Source organism: Balaenoptera ricei, chromosome 6 (assembly GCF_028023285.1).
Source record: "Balaenoptera ricei isolate mBalRic1 chromosome 6, mBalRic1.hap2, whole genome shotgun sequence".
Lineage (NCBI taxonomy): Eukaryota > Metazoa > Chordata > Mammalia > Artiodactyla > Balaenopteridae > Balaenoptera > Balaenoptera ricei.
The window spans coordinates 8,348,813-8,370,925 of NC_082644.1; the positions used below are offsets into that span (position 1 = coordinate 8,348,813).

General features: G+C 53.6%; 1 protein-coding gene across 1 annotated transcript in view; it reads left to right on the forward strand.

Moving 5' to 3' along the window:
- FAM167A (family with sequence similarity 167 member A) overlaps window positions 1-21,111 on the forward strand; it is a 35,185-nt gene extending 14,074 nt beyond the window's left edge. The window contains exons 3-4 of the mRNA XM_059926790.1: window positions 2,033-2,812; window positions 18,061-21,111. Coding sequence (XP_059782773.1) covers window positions 2,444-2,812; window positions 18,061-18,324 — 633 coding nt within the window. The 5' untranslated portion in view covers window positions 2,033-2,443 and the 3' untranslated portion in view covers window positions 18,325-21,111. The remainder of the gene's footprint in view (window positions 1-2,032; window positions 2,813-18,060) is intronic.
- Window positions 21,112-22,113: the final 1,002 nt, after the last annotated feature.

The window sequence follows — 22,113 nt, forward strand, 5'->3', positions numbered from 1 at the left end:
GACGTCCCAGAAGCTTCTTCTGCTCACAAATCTCAGGGCTCATCTGCGACTAGATCCTCTCCAAAAAGCTTCGCTGGAAATAACCAGCGCTCCTGGTCAGTGGAGGACGCCCTGTAGGTTAAAACCACCCCGGCACACTCCAAACAGACTCTGGCACCTTAGCAAAGAGGCAGACGGCGCCTGGGAGGGGCCCCAGACTGCGGCTAATAAATAGGTCTTTAGATTTGGAGAGATTCTTAAGAGGCCTGTGTGACGGTGAGGCCGCACAGAAGACCCCCATGAGAATACCCCAGATTTGGAGGGCATGCTAAGCCTGCAGAGGGTACATACAAACCTTAGTTCTGCCGCTCCCCCAAACCTAGGAGGTTGGTATTATCACCCCCATTTTACAGGTGAGGAAACTGAGGCTCAGCAAGCCTGGCAACGCCTACGGCTGGACCGTCTGACCCCAAGTCTAGTGTTTCTGTCTCAAGACCAGCGGCTCTCAGCCCTGGTCATCTCAGGTTACTTGGGGAGCTTTAAAATATGCCGATGCCTAAGTCCGGCCACAGACTTCCTGAATCAGGACCCCTGGGACGGCCATGGGACTTGTGTTTGTGGAGGTTCCTCAGGGGATTCTCATGCGTGTGGCTGGAGGCAAGAGCCAGGTTTCTGTGCCGTTGGTTGGGGTGGAAGATTTCTTCTCATTCCCGGGGCCAGGCGCAGAGCATCCCTCTGGTCAGATGCCACTGCAGGAAGGGGTTGCAGGAACCATCCAGAAAGACAGCAAGCTCAGCTCTTCTTGAGTAGCTCCAAGCCTCAGTGAGAGAGGAGCCCACAGTCTCCCTGGTGGCCCAGCCTGCCCACCATCGCCCCATGCCTGGTCCCCATCACCCCAGACAAGCAATCACAACTCTTAGTTTCAGCTTTTCTCCTCAGGCACACACAAGTCAATAAAAATCTCTTCCTTCCCCGCCTTTTCCACACCAAGGGTGGCATCCCCTCCAGGCTGCGAATATATATATTTTTTCCTGTACGCTTTATCTTGGACCTTGTTCCAGACTGATTCAGTCTTTTTCACGGCTGCACGCCCTCAGCACAGATTTTTAAAGCTCACCCTGAAAGCCGAGGGCTCCTCTCCTTGGCCCAAGTCAAATGTCTCCTACTCTGATGGCCCATCTCCACCTGCCGGACACCGTGGGATATGGAGGCTGGGAGCCCAGGGCCTAATTCTGGCTCAGAGCTACTCCTCTGCCTTGTGACTCCTAATTATGGGGCAAGGGCCTGGCTCACACCTCCTCCCGGGCGGTGGGAAGGCCAAAGCGGATCAGAAGACTGCAGCCCTGGCCGGGGAGGCGCTGCTGTGTGGGCATTTTAGGTGAATGTGAGAACCATCTTTCTAGAAGGTGAGTCACCGCCTCGCTCCGTTTAACAATCCGCCCAAGTGCAATCGGCTCTCCCTCAGCTGCTGCAGGTTTACTTGCTTCCTCCTCCTCTGACGAGGTGAGAGATAAGGTGCTGTTCTTGGGGAAGGAAGCTGGGCGTGTGCAGGAGGACTTGCCCCGAAGGGCTGGAGCCTAGGACGGGGCTGTGGTGGACGGGGCGGGGCGGGGTCGGGGGGTCCCTGGACCCAAGGCTCACCTGCGTCTGCATGGGGACCCCCCTCCGCCCCTCCAGACAGCCTGCGCTCAGAGAGGCCTGAGACCGGCTCTGTCCTTGCTAATCACTGGGAGCTCTTGGGTGAGTCATTTAACCTCTGGAGACTCAGGCTCCTCGTGTGTAAAATGGGGACAAAAAGAAGTAATTACAGACTTGCAGTGAGGAGTAAATGAGGTAATAGTGGTGGAAACATTTCATAAATGGTGAGACAGTGTACAAAGTCAATACTTTTATGATTAACTTTTTTGCATGGACTTAGGGCGTTGAAGTAGCCTCTCTTCCAGTCCTGAACTAGCAGCCAGCAGCCCCGTGTCTCCCTGAGCCTCAGTGTCGCCTTCTGAGACTGCATCGAGGGGAGGGATAGGCGCTGACATGGTTCCAATCCTTCCTGCAGGCCTCTCACCAGCCAGCAGCTTCTCGCCGCCTGCCCTTCCCTGTGCGGAGGGGGCCCTGTCCCACATCCCCTCCAGTCTTCCATCTGCCTTCACCTCCAGCACTGACAGATCTTCTTGGCAAAGCTGCCTCCAAAGATTCCTGCTAACGCTTGTCTGTTCCTGCCTCTTGCAAAGCATGGCGCCCACAGCATCTTAAACCCAGATTGTCTGCAGCTGCTCCGGTGGACACTGCAGCTTACCCTTCCTCCCTCTGGACTCCGGGAGCTGCGCCGGTCCTAGCGATGCCCTCGGGAGCCTCGGCCCCAGCTGGATGAGACCCTTCCGGAGCAGGACCCGACCTTGCCACCCACCAAGACTCCCACGGTGCCCTCCACCACCTCCCATGTCTGGCTGCCCAGGCAGGTTCTAGCATGTCTGTGCCCCAGATCCGAGTAGAAGACGCAGCCAGTGGGGAGGAAGGGCCGGCAGGAGCAGCCCCGCCTCCCGACGACCACCTCCGGAGCCTGAAGGCCCTCACGGAGAAACTGAGGCTGGAGACCCGCAGGCCCTCCTACCTGGAATGGCAGGCCAGGCTGGAGGAGCGGACGTGGCCCTTCCCGAGGCCGGTGGCCGGGCAGCGGGGCCGCGTGGAGGAGGAGCCCTCGCTCCCCCCAGGAGCACCCAGGCGGCACCCTCCACCTAATGGGATGGCCAGCCAGGACGACGGGGCCCCGTCCACTGGCAAGCTGGAGGGCTTTGAGAGCATCGACGACGCGATAGCCTGGCTCCGGAAGGAACTGGTAAGTAAGTGGCTGTCCCTCCAGGGAGCCCCAGAAAAGATGCCGTTCTCTCTCTGTCTCCGTCTCTGTCTCCACCCTTCTGTCTCTCCGTCTCTGTCTCTCCCCCATCTCTCCCCCTCCCAACTGCACATTTTCCTGTTTAGTCAAGGGTGGGCCTCATTACTGTGTGGTCCATGTGCCCATCAGCCCCCAACCACAGGTCCTTGTGGAGAGCCTGAGCCCGTGTTTTTTATTTTTATTTTTTTGGCCACGCCTTGCAGCATGTGGGATCTTAGTACCCCGACCAGGGATGGAACCCTCATTCCCTGCATTGGAAGTGCGGAGTCTTAACCACTGGACCGCCGGGGAAGTCCCCCTGAGCCTGTGTTTTGAAGGTGTCCCCAGCCTTCCCCAATGCCACTCCTGGCATCAGAGTCCCACGCACTCCTTCCTGGATTGTGACTGCCCCCTTGCTCTCTGAATGCCTGTCGCCCTGCCACCCGCCCAAGCTGCCGGCCGCTCCTGTGGCCCTTCATGCAGCAGCCAGCCCCGCCCCACGGCGCTGCTCTGGGCAGCGGCGCTGCGTGGGGCAAGCACAGGGCAGCGCGGGCGCTGCTGTAAGTAGCTCGGGCTCAGCCCAGCAGCGCTCTGCCCACGCTGACGGGTGTACAGGGAGCTGCCCAGGGGCAGCGTGGCTGATCAGGCCCGGCGGGGGGGAAGGCTTTGGGCTGAGGCTCGGAGGCTGAGTAGGAAACTGCCCAGAAGTCAGAGCTGGGAGGGCATCCAGGTGGAGGCAGTGTGAGCCCTGGGCGTGCGTTGGGAGCTGGGGCCAGCAGCTCGACCTTTTTTCTGCCCGCGGGCACGGCAGGCTCCCACCAGGGGCGTCGCTCAGCACATGAGAAGGGGGTTGGCGTGCAGAGCCGTGTGCCCGTCGCCCAGGGGAGAGTCACTGGTCCTGGGCATGGCGGTGTCTCAGCAGAGCCAGCTGTGATGCTAATCATGTGCTTTCAACTCCTGCGCCACCCAGCCCATCACCTGCGGCCCAGGTCACAGCTGCCCAGTCGGGCCACTCTGGCCACAGGTGAGCCAGCAACCGAGGGCCAACCGCCTTCCAGAGCCTCCAGTAACTCCTGGTCCCACAGGGTAGGCAGAGGCCGGCCTGGTTTGCTGGGCAGAATCCTGAAAAATAAATCGCCTTTGGGGCCTGGAATTCCTTGTGAGTTAAGATAAAGAACTGGGGCCAGGAGGGCTCAGGGACTCAAGTATCTGATTAATCAGACATCTTTTTTGGTTTTAATCTTTGATGTTGAGGCTGTTTCTCAAAAGACATGTCTCCACTATGTCTGTCCTGGTGACTGGAGTGTTAGTTGCTTGCAGAGAAGACGCGGCCCCTGGGGGTTCGCGCTGCATCTCCAGACTCCCCATCGCCACTGGGTGCTCTCGGGGCATGTAAGGGGTGAGGACGGATGGACACAGAGCTGCTCTTTAAATCCTTGAGGCTGCACTGCTTTGATTTGTTTTCATAAAGAGGAACCAAAAAATAGTCCCATCAATCAAGGATTCAGTTTGTTGGCTTTGGGTCCATTTGAGGTTTGATTGCTTCTGGGAGTGGAGGCTTTTACTTTCTAAGTAAGTTAGCATCCCGCGTGGGTCCCCGTTGGGGGTGGAAATCAGAGAAGGAGTTTCCTGGGTGTGAACCAGTAGGGCATTCTCTCAAGTTGTCGCCCACGTCCTCTGGATGAGAGCCGCCTGTCAACCCTGGCTGTATGTTACACTTACCTGGGAAGCCTTGAAACCCCCAAATCCCAGACTACACCCCAGACCAGTCAAGCCAACATCTGGGGGTGGGACCCGGTGTCAGTAGTTTTTCAAGCTATTCTCAAAGTACAGCCTGGGTTGAGAACCACTGCCATAGACCTACAGGCCGTGCTCATTTTTCTTGCCAAGCCCATTGCAAGCCAAGCAGCACGAACTGCCCCGGCCGGCCGGAGTGCACTGGCTGAGGGGAGGAAGGTGGACCAGGCCAAGGGCACCCAGCGGTGACGTTTGGAGTCATACTCCACAGGCAGGGAGAGGAGTGTTAATCGTCGGGACTAACGTGGCTGCCTAAGGCTGTTGTAAATAAGTACAGGGAACATCGGCATCATTAATAATGCTTTATATTTGCATATTTCCCCCCTTTCCATGCCACTTCTCTGTGCTACCAAAGGTGGGTAATAAGCATAATAATAATAATATCAAGATTTGTTACCAATTGAGTGATTACTGTGTGCCAGGTGTTTCACATGCATGACTTACCTCTTCCGAGTGTCACATCACCTTCCTGTTGCCCTGTTTTACAGAAGAGGAAACTGAGGCTCAGAGGGGAATGTAGCAATAAGTGAGAGGGTAGAAATTTGACCAGTGGCCTGTCTGGTTGCCTCGCCCAGGCTCTTCTTAGCCACTGTACTACATAGTGTCTTCCAAAGGCCGTTGATTTTGTTCCGTGATTTCACAAAGATGTCGGCAGTCAATAGGTGGGGCAGAGGGAGAAACAAAACTGAGAGTCCAGCCCTCATGCTGTGGTCTCTTTTGTTCCTACAGCAGACCTGTGCGATTGCTGTTATGTCTCCATTATCCAGATGAGTAAACTGAGGTTCGTAGAGTCAGACGACCTGCCTAGAATTATATGACTAGTAAGTGGTGAACTCAGCCTTCACCTTTGAGAGTAGAGCTTTGGGGAGAAAGGCAGGGGGTGAGAGGTGTCCCTCCCACAGGGCCCCATCGGGCAGGCCTCCTCCAGCTGCAGGTAGAGAAACTCTCAGAGCAAAGACTCTCCAACTCTAATGGGAAGATTCTGATCTTGTTAAAATGAAGATTCTGATCCTGCAGGTCTGGGATGGGGTCCATGATTCCGAATTTCCAACAAGCGCCAAGGTAGTGCTTGCTATACTGCTGGTATACTTTGAGAATCAAGGACTGAAAGGCAGGCAAGACTGGGGTCAGAGAACCAAGAAGGGACCTCAGAGGGAACCCCCAAGGGTCCCCAAGCCTGTGCCCTAAACCCCGTCCCTGCTGTAACTGTCCTTTGGGCTTGGGCTCAGCCAGTGGGCTCCGGGGATGAAGCCACATCATCCCACACCGAATGGTCCAAGAGCTGAATTAGTCCAGAAGACTTTAAGTCTGAGGTCAGAGCGGCCCAAATGCAGACCAGCAGGCAGGCCAACTGAAACGTGCAGTTCTGCCCGCTTCTGAGATTAAAGAGTAACAAAGGCAACCTATAAAATCCTTTGACTGACTTGAAAACAGAGTTGAACATTTGATCAACACGCCCATGCTCCTGTTTTAAGTCTCAGTCAAAACATTAAACTTCACATCATTGTTTTCCCTAATTCGTCATCTGTTAACTCATTGAAGGTGTCATTAAAAATTAACCTGTTTTTTAAAAATAGTGATTTCAAAAGTGGTTTCAAATAACCTTTGTTTTATTTTAAGCCCAGAGTCAAGTTTTCTCTATACCCAGGCAGGCTCTCTCTACCGATTTATCAGACCCATGTGCAAATTTGTCTTTTCTCTTGATGTGGCCAAGGAAACATGAAAAATCTGTAATTCAGTCAGCTGTGTAGCTGTTTGCCCCACATGATGCCAAACTCACTTGGCTGGTAGTTCGGGCTCAGTCGTGGGTTTGTGCCCTGAACGGGTCTCTGACCATCAAGAGCTTATACCGGAGCAGTTGATGAAACCAGCGAGGTTCACGTTGTCAACGCTGACCCTCCTAGAGGCAGGCGATGTCGGGTCTGGAGGATGGGTGGTCCACCCCTACCTCCTAGGAGGTTAGCTCAAAGGCAGAGAGTGACTGCCTGAATCTTGGCTTATTTCCAAGGCCAGAGAGGGTCCTAGCAGCTCCCTCAGGGTCCACCCTTCCTCTCAGCTTTCACTGCAGGGAAAGTGCAGTCGCTCCTGACACCCCCAGGGACCTGCAAGTAGAGGGTTTTCCTTCAGAGTCACACGTTGGGGGTACAAGGAAGGTGGGAATCCTTAAGCCCTGTTGGCACTGCTCCTCCAGCCAGGAAGGCTTGACCTTCATCTCCCTGTGCATTCAGGAAAGGTGTCACCATCCGGCCATGGCAGGCAGGGCTGCCGCCTCCGTGCCCGGCAGCTTCGGGCCACCTGACACCCCAGGCTGAGACCCGGCATCGTTTTCTGGGGAGACCGACTCAGAGCCTAGTGAAGTGACCCTCTGCAGCTCTGCTTGATCCAGGCTGCTCCCGCTGCCAGAGGCCACAGCCTCCAGCTTTCCACCTTCAGGGTGGCCTCACTAGGTCCAAGTGGCCTGGAGTGGGGCTGGGGCAATGCTTCAGGAAGGGGTGAGCTAGAAAGGACTTGGCCCTGAAGCTGTGGGTCTCAGCCCTGTAGCTGAGCCTGAAATTCAGAACATATCACAAACCTCTGATTGCGTTTGGCCCCAGAGCTTGCAGCCCGAGAGAAAAAGGGACACTCCCTTCTGCCTCTCTCTTTAGTCCTGCTGAAACGCTCCCCTTGCCAACCTGAAGGATAAAGAAAAGGGAGAAATCGTCTACTTGGCCTGTGCGGTGCCAAAACTAAAACCAAAACAAAACATTCCAGCTTCCTAAGGCGTTGTCTTTGTAGCGAGAATCCGTGGGCGTCAACAGATATTTTTCTTTTAGCCTCATGCAGGTGTTTGATCCCCACAGACATAGCCCCCCCGCCAAAAAGGTGTTTATGGTTGTTAGAAAAAGGGAAAGGAAACCTGACAAGTTTTAATTTTTCTAAGGCCTGCCGTGGCAGGAGGCCCGTAGCCCTGGACCCAGCTGGCCTCTCCGGGTTAACCCTTTCTTGCCTCTGCTGCCCGCTTGACAAGCACGTGACTGGTGTGTCCAGGCACAGCCCTCTGAGGCCAGTGTTATCCACTGCTACTGAATGATAGCGGCCAAATGACAGTTCAAGCTCATTGAGCATCTTCTGATGGGGATGGAGGTGAGAGGCGTGAAGGTGATAGCCACGTTAACCCCGCCCATCTGGGGGAGCATTTTATGGTCCTCAAGGCATGTTTACGTACAGTATCTGAGTGAGACGGCTTGGAGGTATTTGCTATTCCCGTTTTACAGATCGGAAGACTGAGGCTCAGAAAGGTGATGAGCCTGAGAGTCAGAGAGGTTAAGTGACTTGCCCAAGGTCATATGTAAGGGTGTGGCTAAGCCAAGACACAGACCTGCATCTCCTGGCTCTGGACCCAGATCTCTTTCCTTTGTACTGGGTACAGGTGCTCACATCAAATGTTCAAGTCAGTGGGCCCACGAGTTGTCAAAAAGCCTGCATTTAAAACTCTGCAGATTTCAGAACGGGGGGGACTTCCCTGGTAGTCCAGTGGTTAAGACTCCAACCCTCCAATGCACGGGGCGCAAGTTCAATCCCTGGTCGGGGATCTAAGATCGTGGTGCGGCCAAAAAAAAAAACCAAAATCAGGCCTTGATTTTAGAACGGGACACGTGTAAGGGGTCACAGAGAGTTATTAGCAACATCTCATAACAACCCTATGGCAGGGATGCGGGCAGACATGCCCGGTCCATAATGAGGATAATAACTTGCTCAGAGCTACCCAGGGGGCTGCTGGCTGAGCTGGGGTTTGATGCACAAGAGTTTCTAGCCCAGGTGTCACTTTGCCCGAGGCTAGGTCTTCTCCGCATAGCTGGGGCTGTGCACCCATCCACTCCTGCAGGAGGAAGACCATCTCGTTAATCTGGCCAGATACCGCCCTTTAGCGGTTACTAAAGAATTGCTAAACAAAGGGGCCCACAAAGGAAATACTCCAAAACATCAATGATCTTTACTTCTGGGAGCTGATATTATCCTTTGGACTTTTCCGTAGTTTCTGAAATTTCCAAAATAGAAATATATATGATTAGGGAGAAAAAAAGATTATAAAAGTAAAAGACAAAAGACGGGAAAGAACTGAGCTCCTCTTCTTGCCAGTGTAATTGGCACACATGCCTCCCCTCATAGCTTCCAGATTAAATAAGGCATCGGATCTCCTAGAAAAAGATAAAAAATGAGATCTGCCATCGCCAGACATCCCCCACTCGGCATTAGGTGGGAACTGTCGACCAGTGGGATGAAGGTGGTTCCAAATCAGGAGATCCTGCCTGCTTTCCATCTCTTGGCCACCTTGCAATGCAGAGAAGAGGATGGGAGAGGGAAGGAGAAGACACCTGATGGCCGCACTTAACCAGAAGAGCAGCGCGAGGTGGTCCTGGGGCTGTAAGAGGCAGGCGGGCGTCCTTCGATCCAATTTGTTCTTTCAGTACGAGCAGTGTTGACAGAATGCCTGGGCTTAGGTGCTGGTGCCGGTGGGGACAGGGCCCTTGTCTTTATGGGGCCCCCCACTTTGTGGATGAGACAAACATGTAAACAGTGACACCGTGAGACAAGAACTATGCTAGAGGAACAGTAAATATAGTCCCCAGATGCTTTGGGGTGTGAGGCCCATGTTGAGTCATCACCGAGTGCCAGGCACGGTGGACTTTGAAATTAACCAAAGGGAAGTACACATCCCTGACTTCCTTAGCAACCACATCCGCGTCTCCAAGGCTTGACATTAGCCTTCTCCTTATTCCCATTCCCATTGTCCTGTGATAATTAAAACCCGGCTCCTTGGAGGGGCACCCTCCCAGCTGTGGTAACTACCTTCCAGGCTGGTGTGTCGTGACTGCTGGATCAGGCACCCAGTGCATTGGGTAAAACCACGGATCCCTCCCAGCCCTCTGTGGAAATTCAGATGCCTGTAAGGCTGGGACTTCACATGTGCCTGCAGGTGATTCTAATGTGACAGGGCCAGTAACCGGTCACAGGTGGAGTCAGCAAAGCATGCAGTTTGTAACTAGATTAGACGGTCCCGTCAAGTTCTACCTCATCCTGGCTGTGTGAGTTTAGGAAACCCCGTTAGCCTGGCCCTGGGTTTTGTCATTGTAAAGCGGAGATTATACATCCTACCTGGCAGGGGGTTGTGACGGGACAGTGAGGAGGGCACAGAGGGCAGAGGGCACCTGCTGGGCTCCTGAGGTGGGCAGGCACTATGCACACACATCCATGTGCCTCTTCTATGGTGGCACTATTACTACCCCCATTTTATGGGTGAGGAAACTGAGGTAACGTGACTCGCCTGTGATCAACCAGCAGAGCAGGGATTGGAGCCCAGATCTGCCGGCCTCAGAACCCCTGCTGCCCAGCCAGGGGCTCCCGAGGTCAGAAGACGTGAAGGCGCGTCGTGGTTCACGAGGTTTTGGGCCGTCAAAACCTCAAACGTAGTTCATGAGTTGAGCAGTCAACACGCTGTCTCAACTCCTGGAACTTTGGGCTGTCGTTCTCCAATGTTTCCCGATTCTACACTCTTTCAGGCACTCTCCTGCCTCTGAGAAGGACGCTCGTTATCCTGACACAGAGGGTGGCACACAGGGCCTCGGGACTGTTCACGTCCAAGGTGCCCCTGGGCTGGACTGTCCGTTTCTGAGGTGTGCGTTATTTTACAGGCTCTGGACCCACCCTTGCCCTGGGGCTCCTCCAGGGGCTGAAAAGCCGGCACTGCCCCGAGGTGTAGGCCGTGTCCCCAGGCTCAGGCGTGAGCCAGACTCAGCCCGAGAGCTGACAAAAGCCAGGGAAAGGCCACCGAGGCTCCCTCCAGGTGGTTAAGCCCTCGGCAGCAGGGAGATGGTTTCCAGAGCTGCACCGAGGGTCTGGCACTTGGGGGGCACCGCTCCCGGCCGCTGGCAGGGCCAGGCCAGGCCCCGAGGTGCCCAGGAGCAGGGGAGGGGCCCGAGTGGCAGGCGGCCCTGGCTTCTCTACCTCCCACGTGGCTCCCCCCCAGGGTGGGTGCCCCCCCGCCCCCCCGCCCCCCCGACCCCCGGCACAGGGACTGAGGAGGACAAAGCCTCCTCCTGCCAGAGCAACTGCTTCTCGCCGTGCTGGTTACAACTGTGGACAGAGCCATCGGTGCTCGAGCAGGAAGGAACCCAAGGGGTGGTGAGCCTTCACTTTCCAGCCAGAGAGGGAGATGGGTGGAGAGGTCCTGCGAGTGTCCGCTAGCAGCTGCTGCTCGTGGGCTCCCCCTGCCCACTCTGGCCTCTCCCACGCTCCGGCCGGCGGCCCCACGTCGGTGCTGGCCACACCGCATGGCGCTCAGCAGTCCCCGAGGTTTCCTGAGCACCCAGGGTGTGCTCAGGCTCACCCCCTAGCTCTGGCACGTGAAGCGGAGCCAGGTCACGGACACCCCACGGGCACAGCAGACACCCTCCTGAGATGGGCTCTGAGTCCAGTCCAGCCCTGAGGCTGCTGTGAGGCCCCTCCTGGGATGAAGCCCAAACCATCATTCCCCCTAAGGAGGCAGGTTCCAGGGTAACGGAGCGTGAAATGACTTGGGAGAGCTAATGGCCTTGCTCACACTTGCAGAGAACAGATTTGCTTCACTTCCTTTTGAAGGCACAGGTGGGAATCTATATATAGAAACCGCAGGTGCAGGGGCGCCTTAATCACTCATAGGAGACCTAGTTCCACAGGGCTCGCTTCCTGACTCTTGGGCAGCAAGGGTTCCTGGCTGATTCCTGGGCTCACTCGGTGTCAGACGTGAAACTCCCAGCCCATCTGTTTCCAAGCTGGGGAGCCTAGAACCCAAGAAAAGTCTAGAAGTCCCAACACAGGTGCTCCAGGGGTCTTCTGGGGGCTCCCTAAGGATGCCAGGCACCTCAGCCCTGTTCGATCACATTTGACAACGGCCCTGGCTAGAGCTGGTCTCCACGCGATCCCTTAATGAAGCGCTACTCCTGCCTGCGCTGGTGGGTGCTCCCTGCAGGTGGAAGTTCAGGAGGCAACCCAGGGAGCTCACGGCAGAGCAGGAAGTGCCAGGGGGTCTCGTCTCTGTCTACTCTCTCTCCTAGAGACACCCCAGCAGGAGAGGCGGGGGCCAGCCCTCCCTGCAGTCTTGCTTGGGGCTCAGGGGGAATAGCTGTGCTGTGGGCCCCACTCCAGCAGCCTGGCACGGGGGGCACCATCCTGGGGCTAGCTGTTGCCCAGCAAGGCCCCCACTTGCTGTCCAGGGCAGCGGCAGGGAAGTTGGGGAAGTCCCCGGCCCACCCTGCGGGCCTGAACCCATCGTGTCCAAGCTGAGGACACCCCCGCCTGGGAGATGCCTCCACGGCAAATGCTGAGGTGCTTCGGCGTTACTGGCTCTGTGACTCTGGACAGACCACTTGGTGACGAGATGCCGGCACTGCCCTACCAGCCCAGCTGGCCATACTTGGTATTGATAACAATGTGAAGGGCGACACAGGTGTCAGGTGTGAGCAATCACCCCCAAAGTGTGTGGGAAGCATGGGTTGGTGACTAGTTCTGCTCCAGGCAGTTGGGGAACAAAGGAGAATCCCACTGTCCTCCAGAACTCCTAAACCTAGTAGGAGAGATAAGAATGTCGTATGGGAAATAAGAAAAAATAACTGACGGCTTAGCTCTGACTATGAAGAATGGATAAAGTGGAACTAATATTTGTGGAACCCCATGTCCCGGACCAAGTGTCTTATATATGTTTTATTTATTTAATTCTCAGAACAGACATTATTATTGCGCCCATTTCACAGATGAGGAAATTGAGGCTCAGGCAGCTTGAGCAACTTGCCCAGAGGGGCACCTCCAGTGAGTGGTGGTGAAGGACTTTGGACCCACAAGCCAATGCTCTGTTCATTCTACTCGAGGCCTCTCCCCAGGCCTGGAGGGCAGCCTGGGTGGGAAAGTCAGGGATGGTGTCCTAGGATTGTCCCACCTGTGGAAAATCAAGACCTGGCTCTAGGAGGATTGAATTCATTCATTCATTCATTCGACCAATGCCTTTTTTTTTTTAACTTAAAAAATATATTACTTTATTCCAACTTGTGTTTCCACCTCAGCCAATGCCTTCTGAGCACCAGGCCTGATCTCTCCCGCGTGTTTTACTGTCTGGTGAGGAGACAGGCAATGCTGTGTGTAGGTGTTGCCGTAAGAGGTATCTATGGTTGGGGTGTCACCCAGCCTGCAGGGATGGGAGGCAAGGGCTGAGCTGGGCATGTGGATGATGGCGTGGGAAGGAGTGGTTCTGGGGGAGGGGACACAGACCCAGCGTGGCTGCCACAAGGCGCCAGGGGCTCAGAATGGGAGTTCAAGGCTGGAGAGAGCAAGGGAGCCAGGAGGGCCGCTTGTACCTTTGAAAGGTTTGAAGAAGGGGAGAAACCTGGCCGCTGGCCTCTTGACTGCAGGGCTGAGTGCAGAGAGTGGGAGGGGGGCAGGGAGGCATGAAAGGATGCCGAGGTGCGGGCTGACAGGTGAAGGTGGGTGTGCTCACCTGGGCCTGTCTTTCCCGTCTCTCCCCTCTCACAGAATTCCTTTCTTGGGTGTACGGCTTCTAGGGCTCCCTCACGTCCAGGATGCAACCTTATGAGGTGGGGGGAGGTGACGAGCATCCTCTTTCCACAAAGGGGTCACATCTCCTGCCCCGGGCCACTCATCTCCTTATAGGCTGAACTGGGACTGTCTTCATCCATTCAGGCCGCTGCAGCAAACCACCTCCGACTGGGTGGCTGATAAACCACAGACATTCAATTATCACAGTTCTGGAGGCTAGAGGTCTGGGATCAGGGTCCCAGCATGGTCAGGGGAGGGTCCTCTTCCGAGTTAAAGACTTCTCGCTGCATCCTCACATGATGCAAAGGGACGAGGGGACTCTCTGGGGTCTCTTTTATAAGAATAGTAATCCTATCATGAGGGCTTTACCCGCATGACCGCATCACCTCCCAAAGGCCCACCTCCTAATACCAACACACTGGGCTTTAGGGTTTCAACATATGAATTTGAGGGGGACACAAAGATTCAGACCAAAGCAGACTAGAACCCAGAGCCTCTGGGGACAGACCTGGGGGCCTTCAGAATGCACCACCCTGTCTTTCCCAAAGGTCAGCCTCACTTGTGCAGGTGGCAGTTTGGCCTAGGACCTTCCAAGTTTGAAAACCAAAGACTTTATCATATAGTATGTAGAGCTTGACTCTTGCCATTGGGGACGGAGAGTCCCTGCTGGGGCCTGAAGCACCCCCTGCTCTCTGTCCTGGCTCTGGGGCTCTGCTCCGACTTTCCCTCCCGGCGGACAATGGCTCCAGGGGCATCAGGAGAACCCATATTCAGCCTGTACCTGCCCCAGCGCCAAGGCTGGGGCTGCAGAGCCAGCGGAGGCCGAAAAACATGTTCCAGCCTCTGCCTGAGTCAACAGCATCCCCTGGAAATCAATTCACAAACCCAGTTTGGTTTCTAGGTGGTATTTGAAAAAAAAATTTAATTTTTCCCAGCACCTGAGGTTGTCATCCAGCAGCACACCTCAGTGACAACCCTCACTTTCTTTCCTCACAGCATGACTCTGGCTGTTTCTCAGAGGCCAAACCCAAGATCAAATAATGAATCATGTTTTATCCAGGCTTCTATTTCTACACAATGCTGATTAAAACAATAACTGGACGTTTAGTTGAGCTAAGTCATGAGACAGGTTATGAAAACTCTTCCCATGGTTCAAGATTAAGTCTCATAGAGAAGGGAGCATGTTCTGAGAAATGGCCTGGATTTTATACCCAGTCTCTCTTCAGCATCAATCAGAGACTAACTGTAGCTGTCGGGCTGGGATAGCTTAGATTCCAGCCTCAGAAATCAGGATTGAACAAAATGCCCTTGATCACCTTGGGATTTTTGTTTTCCTGTCTGCCTGGATACTGTCCATTCCAAGAGCTGTAAGAAGGAAATAGATCATAAGTAATGTACCATATAAACCGAACAACACTGGCCAAAGAAAAGTAAGAATTTCACCACGTAGGTCCTTTCTCTCCAGGCCTAGGTGCAGAATGTTGAAATTGGGCAGGGCCTCCCAGTTTTGAGCCTTTATTAAAAAGACTTAGACGCTGGCCCTAAAACCTGGCCCTGGTGACTCAACTATCAACATGAGTTTAATGCTCTCCCTGGCAAAGGCTCAGCTGTGGGATATGCCGATTTCAATCCCCCCCTCCCAGGGTGGCCTGTTGCCTCTGCAGGATAAAGTTACTTGTAGGATTCTCAGAGGCGCGGCCTGTCACTCCAGCAATCCTCCAGTAGCGGTAATAGTATTTGGTGAAAGGGTGTGTTCCCACGGGGTGAGAAAGCACAGGCACCACGGGGGTGGAGGCTGACCCGTGGCCCTGTTGCAATAGCTGTGCTGTGGTCAGTGCTTGGCTGTAGCCAACACACGTTTGATTCTCTGAGTCAGATAAGAACGGCTCTTAGGAGAGGCTGGTTGTTTCTAAGGTGGAAGGTGAAACCCCAAGGGAGCGAAGAAGTGACTAAAGGCGGTAATCAAGCTGCTCTGCAAGAGGAAGAGGGAGATTTCTTGGGTTTTGCTTGAAGGGATAAGGGGACATGAGGGGCGGAGAGGCTCTGAGAGTGGGGAGGGGCTAGAAAGGGAGCGTCAGGGAGGGCGGCGGTCGGGAAACTCAGGACAGAAGAATCTAAGCGTGTAAGTGGTTTGCTGTGATGTCTCTTTATCCGAGTGCCGTGGATCACTAGTGATTTCCTGGAGAATTAAAAGAGGGGCCGACTCCTGCCTCTGGACTGGCTGGAATAAAAACATTTGCTGCAGTAAAATGGTGCAGAGAACGGTATGGCGGTTCCTCAAAAAATTCCGCATAGTATTAGCATAGGATCCAGCAATCCCACTTCTGGGTATACTTCCAAAAGAAGTGAAAGCAGGGACTTGAACACATACTGTGCACCTGTGTTCACAGCAGCACTATTCACAAGAGCCAGGAGGTGGAAGCAGCCCAGACATCCATCCACGGATGAAAGGATAAGCCAAATGCGATGTATACGTTCAGTGGGATATAATTCAGCCTTAGAAGGGAAATTCTAACATGTGCTACAACGTGGATGAACCTTGAGGCCATTATGCTGAGTGAAATATGGTATTCACAAAACGGTAAATACTGTACTGATTCCACTTACACGAGGTAATTGGATAGTCAAATTCACAGAGACAGAAAGTAGCATAGTGATTGCCAGGGGCTGGGGGGAGGGAAAATGGGGAGTTATTATTTAATGGAGACAGTGTTCCAATTTTGCAAGATGAAAAGAGTTCTGAAGATGGTTGGTGGTGGCAGTTGCACAACAATGTACAAGTACTTAATGCCACTGAACTGTACACTTCAAAATGGTTAAGATGGTAAAATTTTATGTTCTGTGTATTTTAACACAATTGAAAAAATCCTGGGGGAAAAAAAAAGCCTCTTAGCCCTGCACATTTTGCTCAGGTTTCTTCGGGGGCTGAGAAAACTCATTTCTATATGGATTTGGCTTGATTTCAGTGGAGTTACCTCTTAAGCGGGGACTCAGTTTAGGGTTTAAGGTGTGGAGTCCCCCTTGGAAAATTCCTGTGTGGCCCACAGAGTAGGTGGGAAGGGGGCCAACACTGCTGCTTTTCCTTGTAGCCCTGGAACGAACACTGTGTCTTTGAGCATCAGGGGCAATGTGGATTTACATTCATGAATCATAACAAAATATGTCTTGCAAGCCAGTCCTAGGGTGGGCTGCTCACGCTGTGATGGGCCCTCAGGACCCTCAGGAAACAGAATGATCAGCCTCTTCTGGTGTTGGGCTCCAACAAGTGGAGGGACATTACCTTCCCCACTGGAAGCCGTTTCCTTCCCCTTATGCAGAGGCGAACGCCTCCAAGCTCAGTGGGTGTGTGAGGTGGCTCCACCGAGGTGGCCTTTGTCCAGCCCAAGGAACCTGGACAGATGCCTTACTATCAACCCCACCCCCCCTTTCAGCTGACTCTGATGGGTTTTCAACACTAAATTGTTCTCTGACCTTGGACCAGACATATTGGCCATAGAAAAATGGCCCCTTCCCCCCACCAGGCCTCCCTGCTGACCACATCTCACAGGTACTTCCAGACACCTGCTCAAAACTGAAATTCTCCAACTTAAAAGGATCTTTTCAGATTGAAGATGCAATTCCTGAGGCCAATTCCTTGGTTCACATCTGAGCCATAGGGTTCCTAGCTTTCAAAGAGATATATCTTCAAATTACAGGATACCCCAAAGAGAAGTGGTTCAAGCCAAACTCACAGAAGACCATATTAAATAAAGCAGTGGTGTGAGCTGGCACTGACTTTCAGACAAATTGGACCCCCATCTCCTTCAGAAGGGCTTAGGCAGCACCTAGCCCAGTTCTAGGCATGGCTGGAGGCTCCAAATAAGTGAATGAATGACCAGCTGCCCTCTGGTGAGCCCGCCAGCATTGATTTGGCACTATTCTAGATCAATACAATTTCTGATTGGCAATACATTTGGGTTGTGATGCCCAAGGATTGAGAAGTAAACTAATGAACAGGACGCTATGAATTTTAACCCCGTTTTGCCATTAAATACTTTGCTGATCCCCAGGCAAGACTTTCTATCTTGGTTTTTCTCACCTATAAACTCTGTATAAAAGAGATCTGTAGAAGTACATCAAAACATGGAAGAGAGAAAACAGCAATGAAATGCTTATTGGTGAAGTTGCTAATTTTTCTACCCCGAAATGCACTTGGTTCCAAGCCCGAATTCTTAAATATTTAAAATGCATTTAAGACAGACATTCTTAAGAATGCAGACATTCTTAAATGTTTAAAAAATAATGTGACTGCATACCCACCACCCAACATAAGATACAAAACATCATCAATAGAGTTGAAGCCCCTGAATACCTTCCCCAATTTCAGTCCCTCCTTCCTGCCCAAAGGCAGCTGTGCTCCTGAATCTGGACAAACGTGATAGCCACTACGCTACAGAAATGACGCCTGAATTTGGTATTTATCATTCCCATGCAATTCTTTATACCCTTACTCCATTTATATATATCTGTAAACAATGAGACACCCGGAAATACCTTTAAGCCAGGACTGACACGCATGTCTTCCAGAAGGATTTTGACACAGTATCTAGCTTAGCACAAAGCATTGTTTGGCAAGCACATCCTTATTTGTCACCCCACTCTCTGTGTCTTTTCACCTCCCTGAGCTGGGAACGGGCTACTCTCTCTAGGTGGACCCCAAATGGTGATGCAAGCCCTTCATTAGGTCTCGTGTTAACGGGCCTGGGCAGGTCCCGGACTATGGAGCTGAAGCACCGACCCCCCCACCCCTCTCCCCGGCCCAGCTCGGCGCTGACGCCTCCCCCCCCCCCCCCACCCCGTCTTCCTTGCAGACGGAGATGCGGCTTCAGGACCAGCAGCTGGCCCGGCAGCTCATGCGCCTGCGCAGTGACATCCACAAGCTGAAGATCGAGCAGACCTGCGACCTCCACCGGCGGATGCTCAACGACGCCACCTACGAGCTGGAGGAGCGGGACGAGCTGTCCGACCTCTTCTGCGACGCCCCGCTCGCCTCCTCCTTCAGCCTCTCCGCGCCACTCAAGCTCATTGGGGTCACCAAGATGAACATCAACTCCCGCAGGTTTTCTCTGTGCTGAGAAGCCCTAGACGGGGCGGTGGAGCCGGAACGAGGGTTTGGGGGGGGTGGGGGAGGGCGTGGGAAGGAAGCTGAGGCCCAGCTACCCGAGTGGGTCTCCCCGAAGGCAGGGCGTCCCCAGGACCTGTGACACGTGCTCTCAGGGCCCAGCTGTGGAGCTCCGTGTCCCCATGCCTGGCCCTGGTTTAATACCCAAAGAGTCCTGCAGAAGGGCTGCTGCATCCGCTGTTCAGTGAGACCTGGGTCCCCAGGGCACACGTCTCATCCTCCCCTTAGTGACCCATATTCCTGTTTCCGGAATCACTGGTGCTATGACCTGGGAACCCAAAGGGGGACCAAAGCTGTGATTCTTGCACAAGGCTTCCCCAGGGGCACCGACCCCCAGGGGCACTGACCCCAGAGGGAGGTGATTAGATGTCAGCCGTGCCCATGCCACTGTTGCTGTCCTCTAAGTACTGGCTCAAGTTCACCCTAAGTGGGTGACTCAGCAGCCTCGACAGGGACCCACCAGCAAAGGAAGACCAAAAGGAATAACACGTGGAGCTTGGGGAAGCAGGCCCCAGAGCCGCAGCCAGTGCCCTGGATGAGGTCTTCGACCTCGGCCCTACAAGCGCGGGGTACACTGTTGCCTGTGTGTGTGGTCCCACCAGTGTAGCTGGGGGGCAGCAAGCACACCCGCCCTCTGCTGCCCGCTCTGGCCACATACACCAGTCCCAACCTCCAAAGAGCCCCTTTGCTGCCACGCCACAACCCTGGGGAGTGCCTAGGAGTGGATTCCCCCCTGGGAGGGGGGGCGGCCAGCAGAGGCCTCCTGGTGGATTCCGACGGGGTCACCTCCGTCACCTTCGTGCCCTCCCCAGAAGCTCGTCCTGAGCCTCCACTGAGATTCTGTGCCTGACTTAAACAACTAATTTTAATTGAATCAGACTGTTACTAACCTGTGGTTAACTTGTCAATAACTGTTTGATTTTTGTCCAAATGGCGAAGCCAGTGGGTAGGTCAAGTACAGAGGTTCAGGGTTTGATTTTAGAAGATTCTCCCTCAAGACAAGTGGGAGGACCAGCAAGGTAAGGACTGAGACCTCAGCAAGTTAGGAAGTTAACCCAGTAGAAGGCCCCGTGCCGGGGGGCTGGCCTGTGACCCATCTAGCCGAGCCCTCTGCTTCATAAGGGAGTGAGGCCAGGGGAGGGGAGTGGTCTCCCTCAGGCTCCACGGCTCTTTAGCGGCTGTAGAATATTGATGTGTTAATAATAATCATTATTAATTACGCTACACAGATCACGTATCCATGAACTTGAACTCCAAAGATGGTACTAATGCTTTGCCAAACCCACGAACTGCCAGCTGCCACTCTCCACTCACGCAGCCCCGTCACCTCCCGAGTTACGATTCCCACTGCCGTCACGGTTCCATTGTCCATGTGAGGCGTCCTCTTGCTCTGTCTTTCATGCTTCGTCTTCCTGTAGAATTTCACTGGGGCCCAGGCACACACACGCACACGCACCGTGACCCACACTGGGGAACGGCTGCTTTTCTCTTGTGGGCCAGGAGTGGGAGTTTGTGGATGATCGGTCCCTAGTTAGAAGAGAATTTGGTGTTTCCTTGTGACTTCCAAGAGCCGGAGGGTTTATGCTTCCTTCAAAGACGGTATTACCACGCAGCCAAGATCTGTTTTTGCTTCGACTCTGAGCGGTGGCAGAAGTCTGAGACGCAGAGCATTTGTCCGTGAAGAAGCCCTCAGTGGAAGGCTAGGCCCCCTCGGGCCGGCCCCGCCTCAGGCAGGAAGGAGGGAGGTTTTCTCTAGCTAGTGCAGCCTCTCCTCAGGGGCTCTGCATGAGCACTGCCAGGTCCTCCAGAGGCGTGCCTGCCAGGCGTCCTCCAGAAGAGCCCTTGAGGTCTTGGGGTGGCAGGCCAGCCTACACGCACGCTCACTCTTCAGAGACGCGCACATACACACACTTGAACCCACACGGGCAAGCCCATTCCACAACTGAAAAAAAAGGCCAAACTGATTACTTTTCTTTCTAGGAACCAGTCATTACAGTAACTAAAAAAAGCTGGGTCCAGCCACCGCTGAGTGATTTCCCTGAGTTTCGTCAACCCGGTTGAGTTGGAGTCAACTGGGCAATTTAGTTGCTCAGTTGACCTAATGATTCTTTGAGGTCAAGAACACTTGATGGTTTTGCAATAGGCACACTTTTTGGAATAGGTTAGATGTCTCAGCTATTGTGCTTAGTTCACGCCAAGGGAATTTTATTTGGGGATAAGGGGGGAGGAGGAGTCGGGAAGCGACGTGCAGGGAAAAGACAGGCGTGTTTTCTTACTCACTCTCCAGTGTCTGGTAGCATCCTTATTTCCACGGTGAGCACAGACAACTAACCAAGTCAGTTCAGCTTTGTGAAGTCCCTGCCTCCTGTGGGTCGAGAGATGCCCGAGTCAGTCGCAGCCTAACCTGCGTGCCCAGCTCCCTAGGGCAGCCTTCCGGCTTTACCACGCGTATATACGATACTGTTGCAGTTTTACTCATTATCTACCGTCTCCCTGCCATCCCTCAAGGACCCCTGGGTGTAAAACTCGAAGTCTCCATGACACTGCCTAGCAGGGTGATGTCTGACGCCTTCGTGGGCCCAGCAGTGATCACAGGCCGGGGGAGCCCGGGCAAGCTTGAGATGACCTGACCCAGCCTCAGGCCTCCTCCCTGTAGCAATACCAAGTGCTATTACGTAATCGATGGACAATTTATAATTTTATTTTTTATGATTGTTTGTTTCTATATTGCTGTTAGAAAAAGTGAAATTAAAATATTTCAAAAGAATATATTTATAAAGAGGAGAAATGTGCTTCCTTTTACCTTGTTCCTGTTACAGCACACACAGGGCCAAGCACTAAATTGAAAGAGAAAGAAGCGGGAGGAGGGAGGGAGGGAGGCGTGGAGCGAGGAAAAGTCACCTGAATCACTCTCCTTCCTTTATGGCACCTTCCCCCAAGGAGGGCTGCTTGGTGGTGTTGCCATCAGGAGCTTCCCGGCGTGGGCTATGTGAGCTCAAGATGTGAAATTAAGAGATGCAGGCATTCATTATTCCTGAATTTGACCAAGGCCAGAGCCAAAGCAAATCCACTCTCTCTTACATTAGCCACTTCCAAAGGTGACTCTGATTGGATTCAGAATATATGGGTCAAACTCAGAGCACTGTTGGATAGCGGACCCACAGGACATGTATTTCAAATCACAATTCTATCATCCAAGTACGGGGCTTAGCGTTACTGTCCTGTGCAGAGAACTCGTGTCAAACTTTTTCAACATCTTAGGTGGCGGTGCTCAAAATGAAGCCTGCATGAGGATCACCTGGGGCACCTGCTGCAAATGCACATTCCCAGGGAATTCCTGGGCTCCACTCAGAGGTTCTGGTGTGCAGCTCTGGCACGGGGCCTAGGAATCTGTTTTTAACAAACACTCCAGGAGACTGACAGGGGTGGCCTGCAGACACTTGGAGAAACCTTTAAAGGGACAAAGCAGGCAGGGAAGGCATGTCTTGAATGGCTCCTGTCTCTCGTTCCCGGGAGAAGTCCATGTCTGCAGGTCAGAGCAGGTGTTAGGAATCCCATTCTGTAGAAAGAACAGCTGGAGAGAAGCGCTCTAGCCGTTCGTTGAGATCGTATCCCCTGCTTACACCAAGCGGATGAGTGACTGAGATCTGTCTCCTGCAAAGGGCTCCCAGTATGAATTGGTGCATGGAGCACAGGCCATGAGCTGAGGGACGGATGGGCACCTGGAGATCCGCCGTCACCA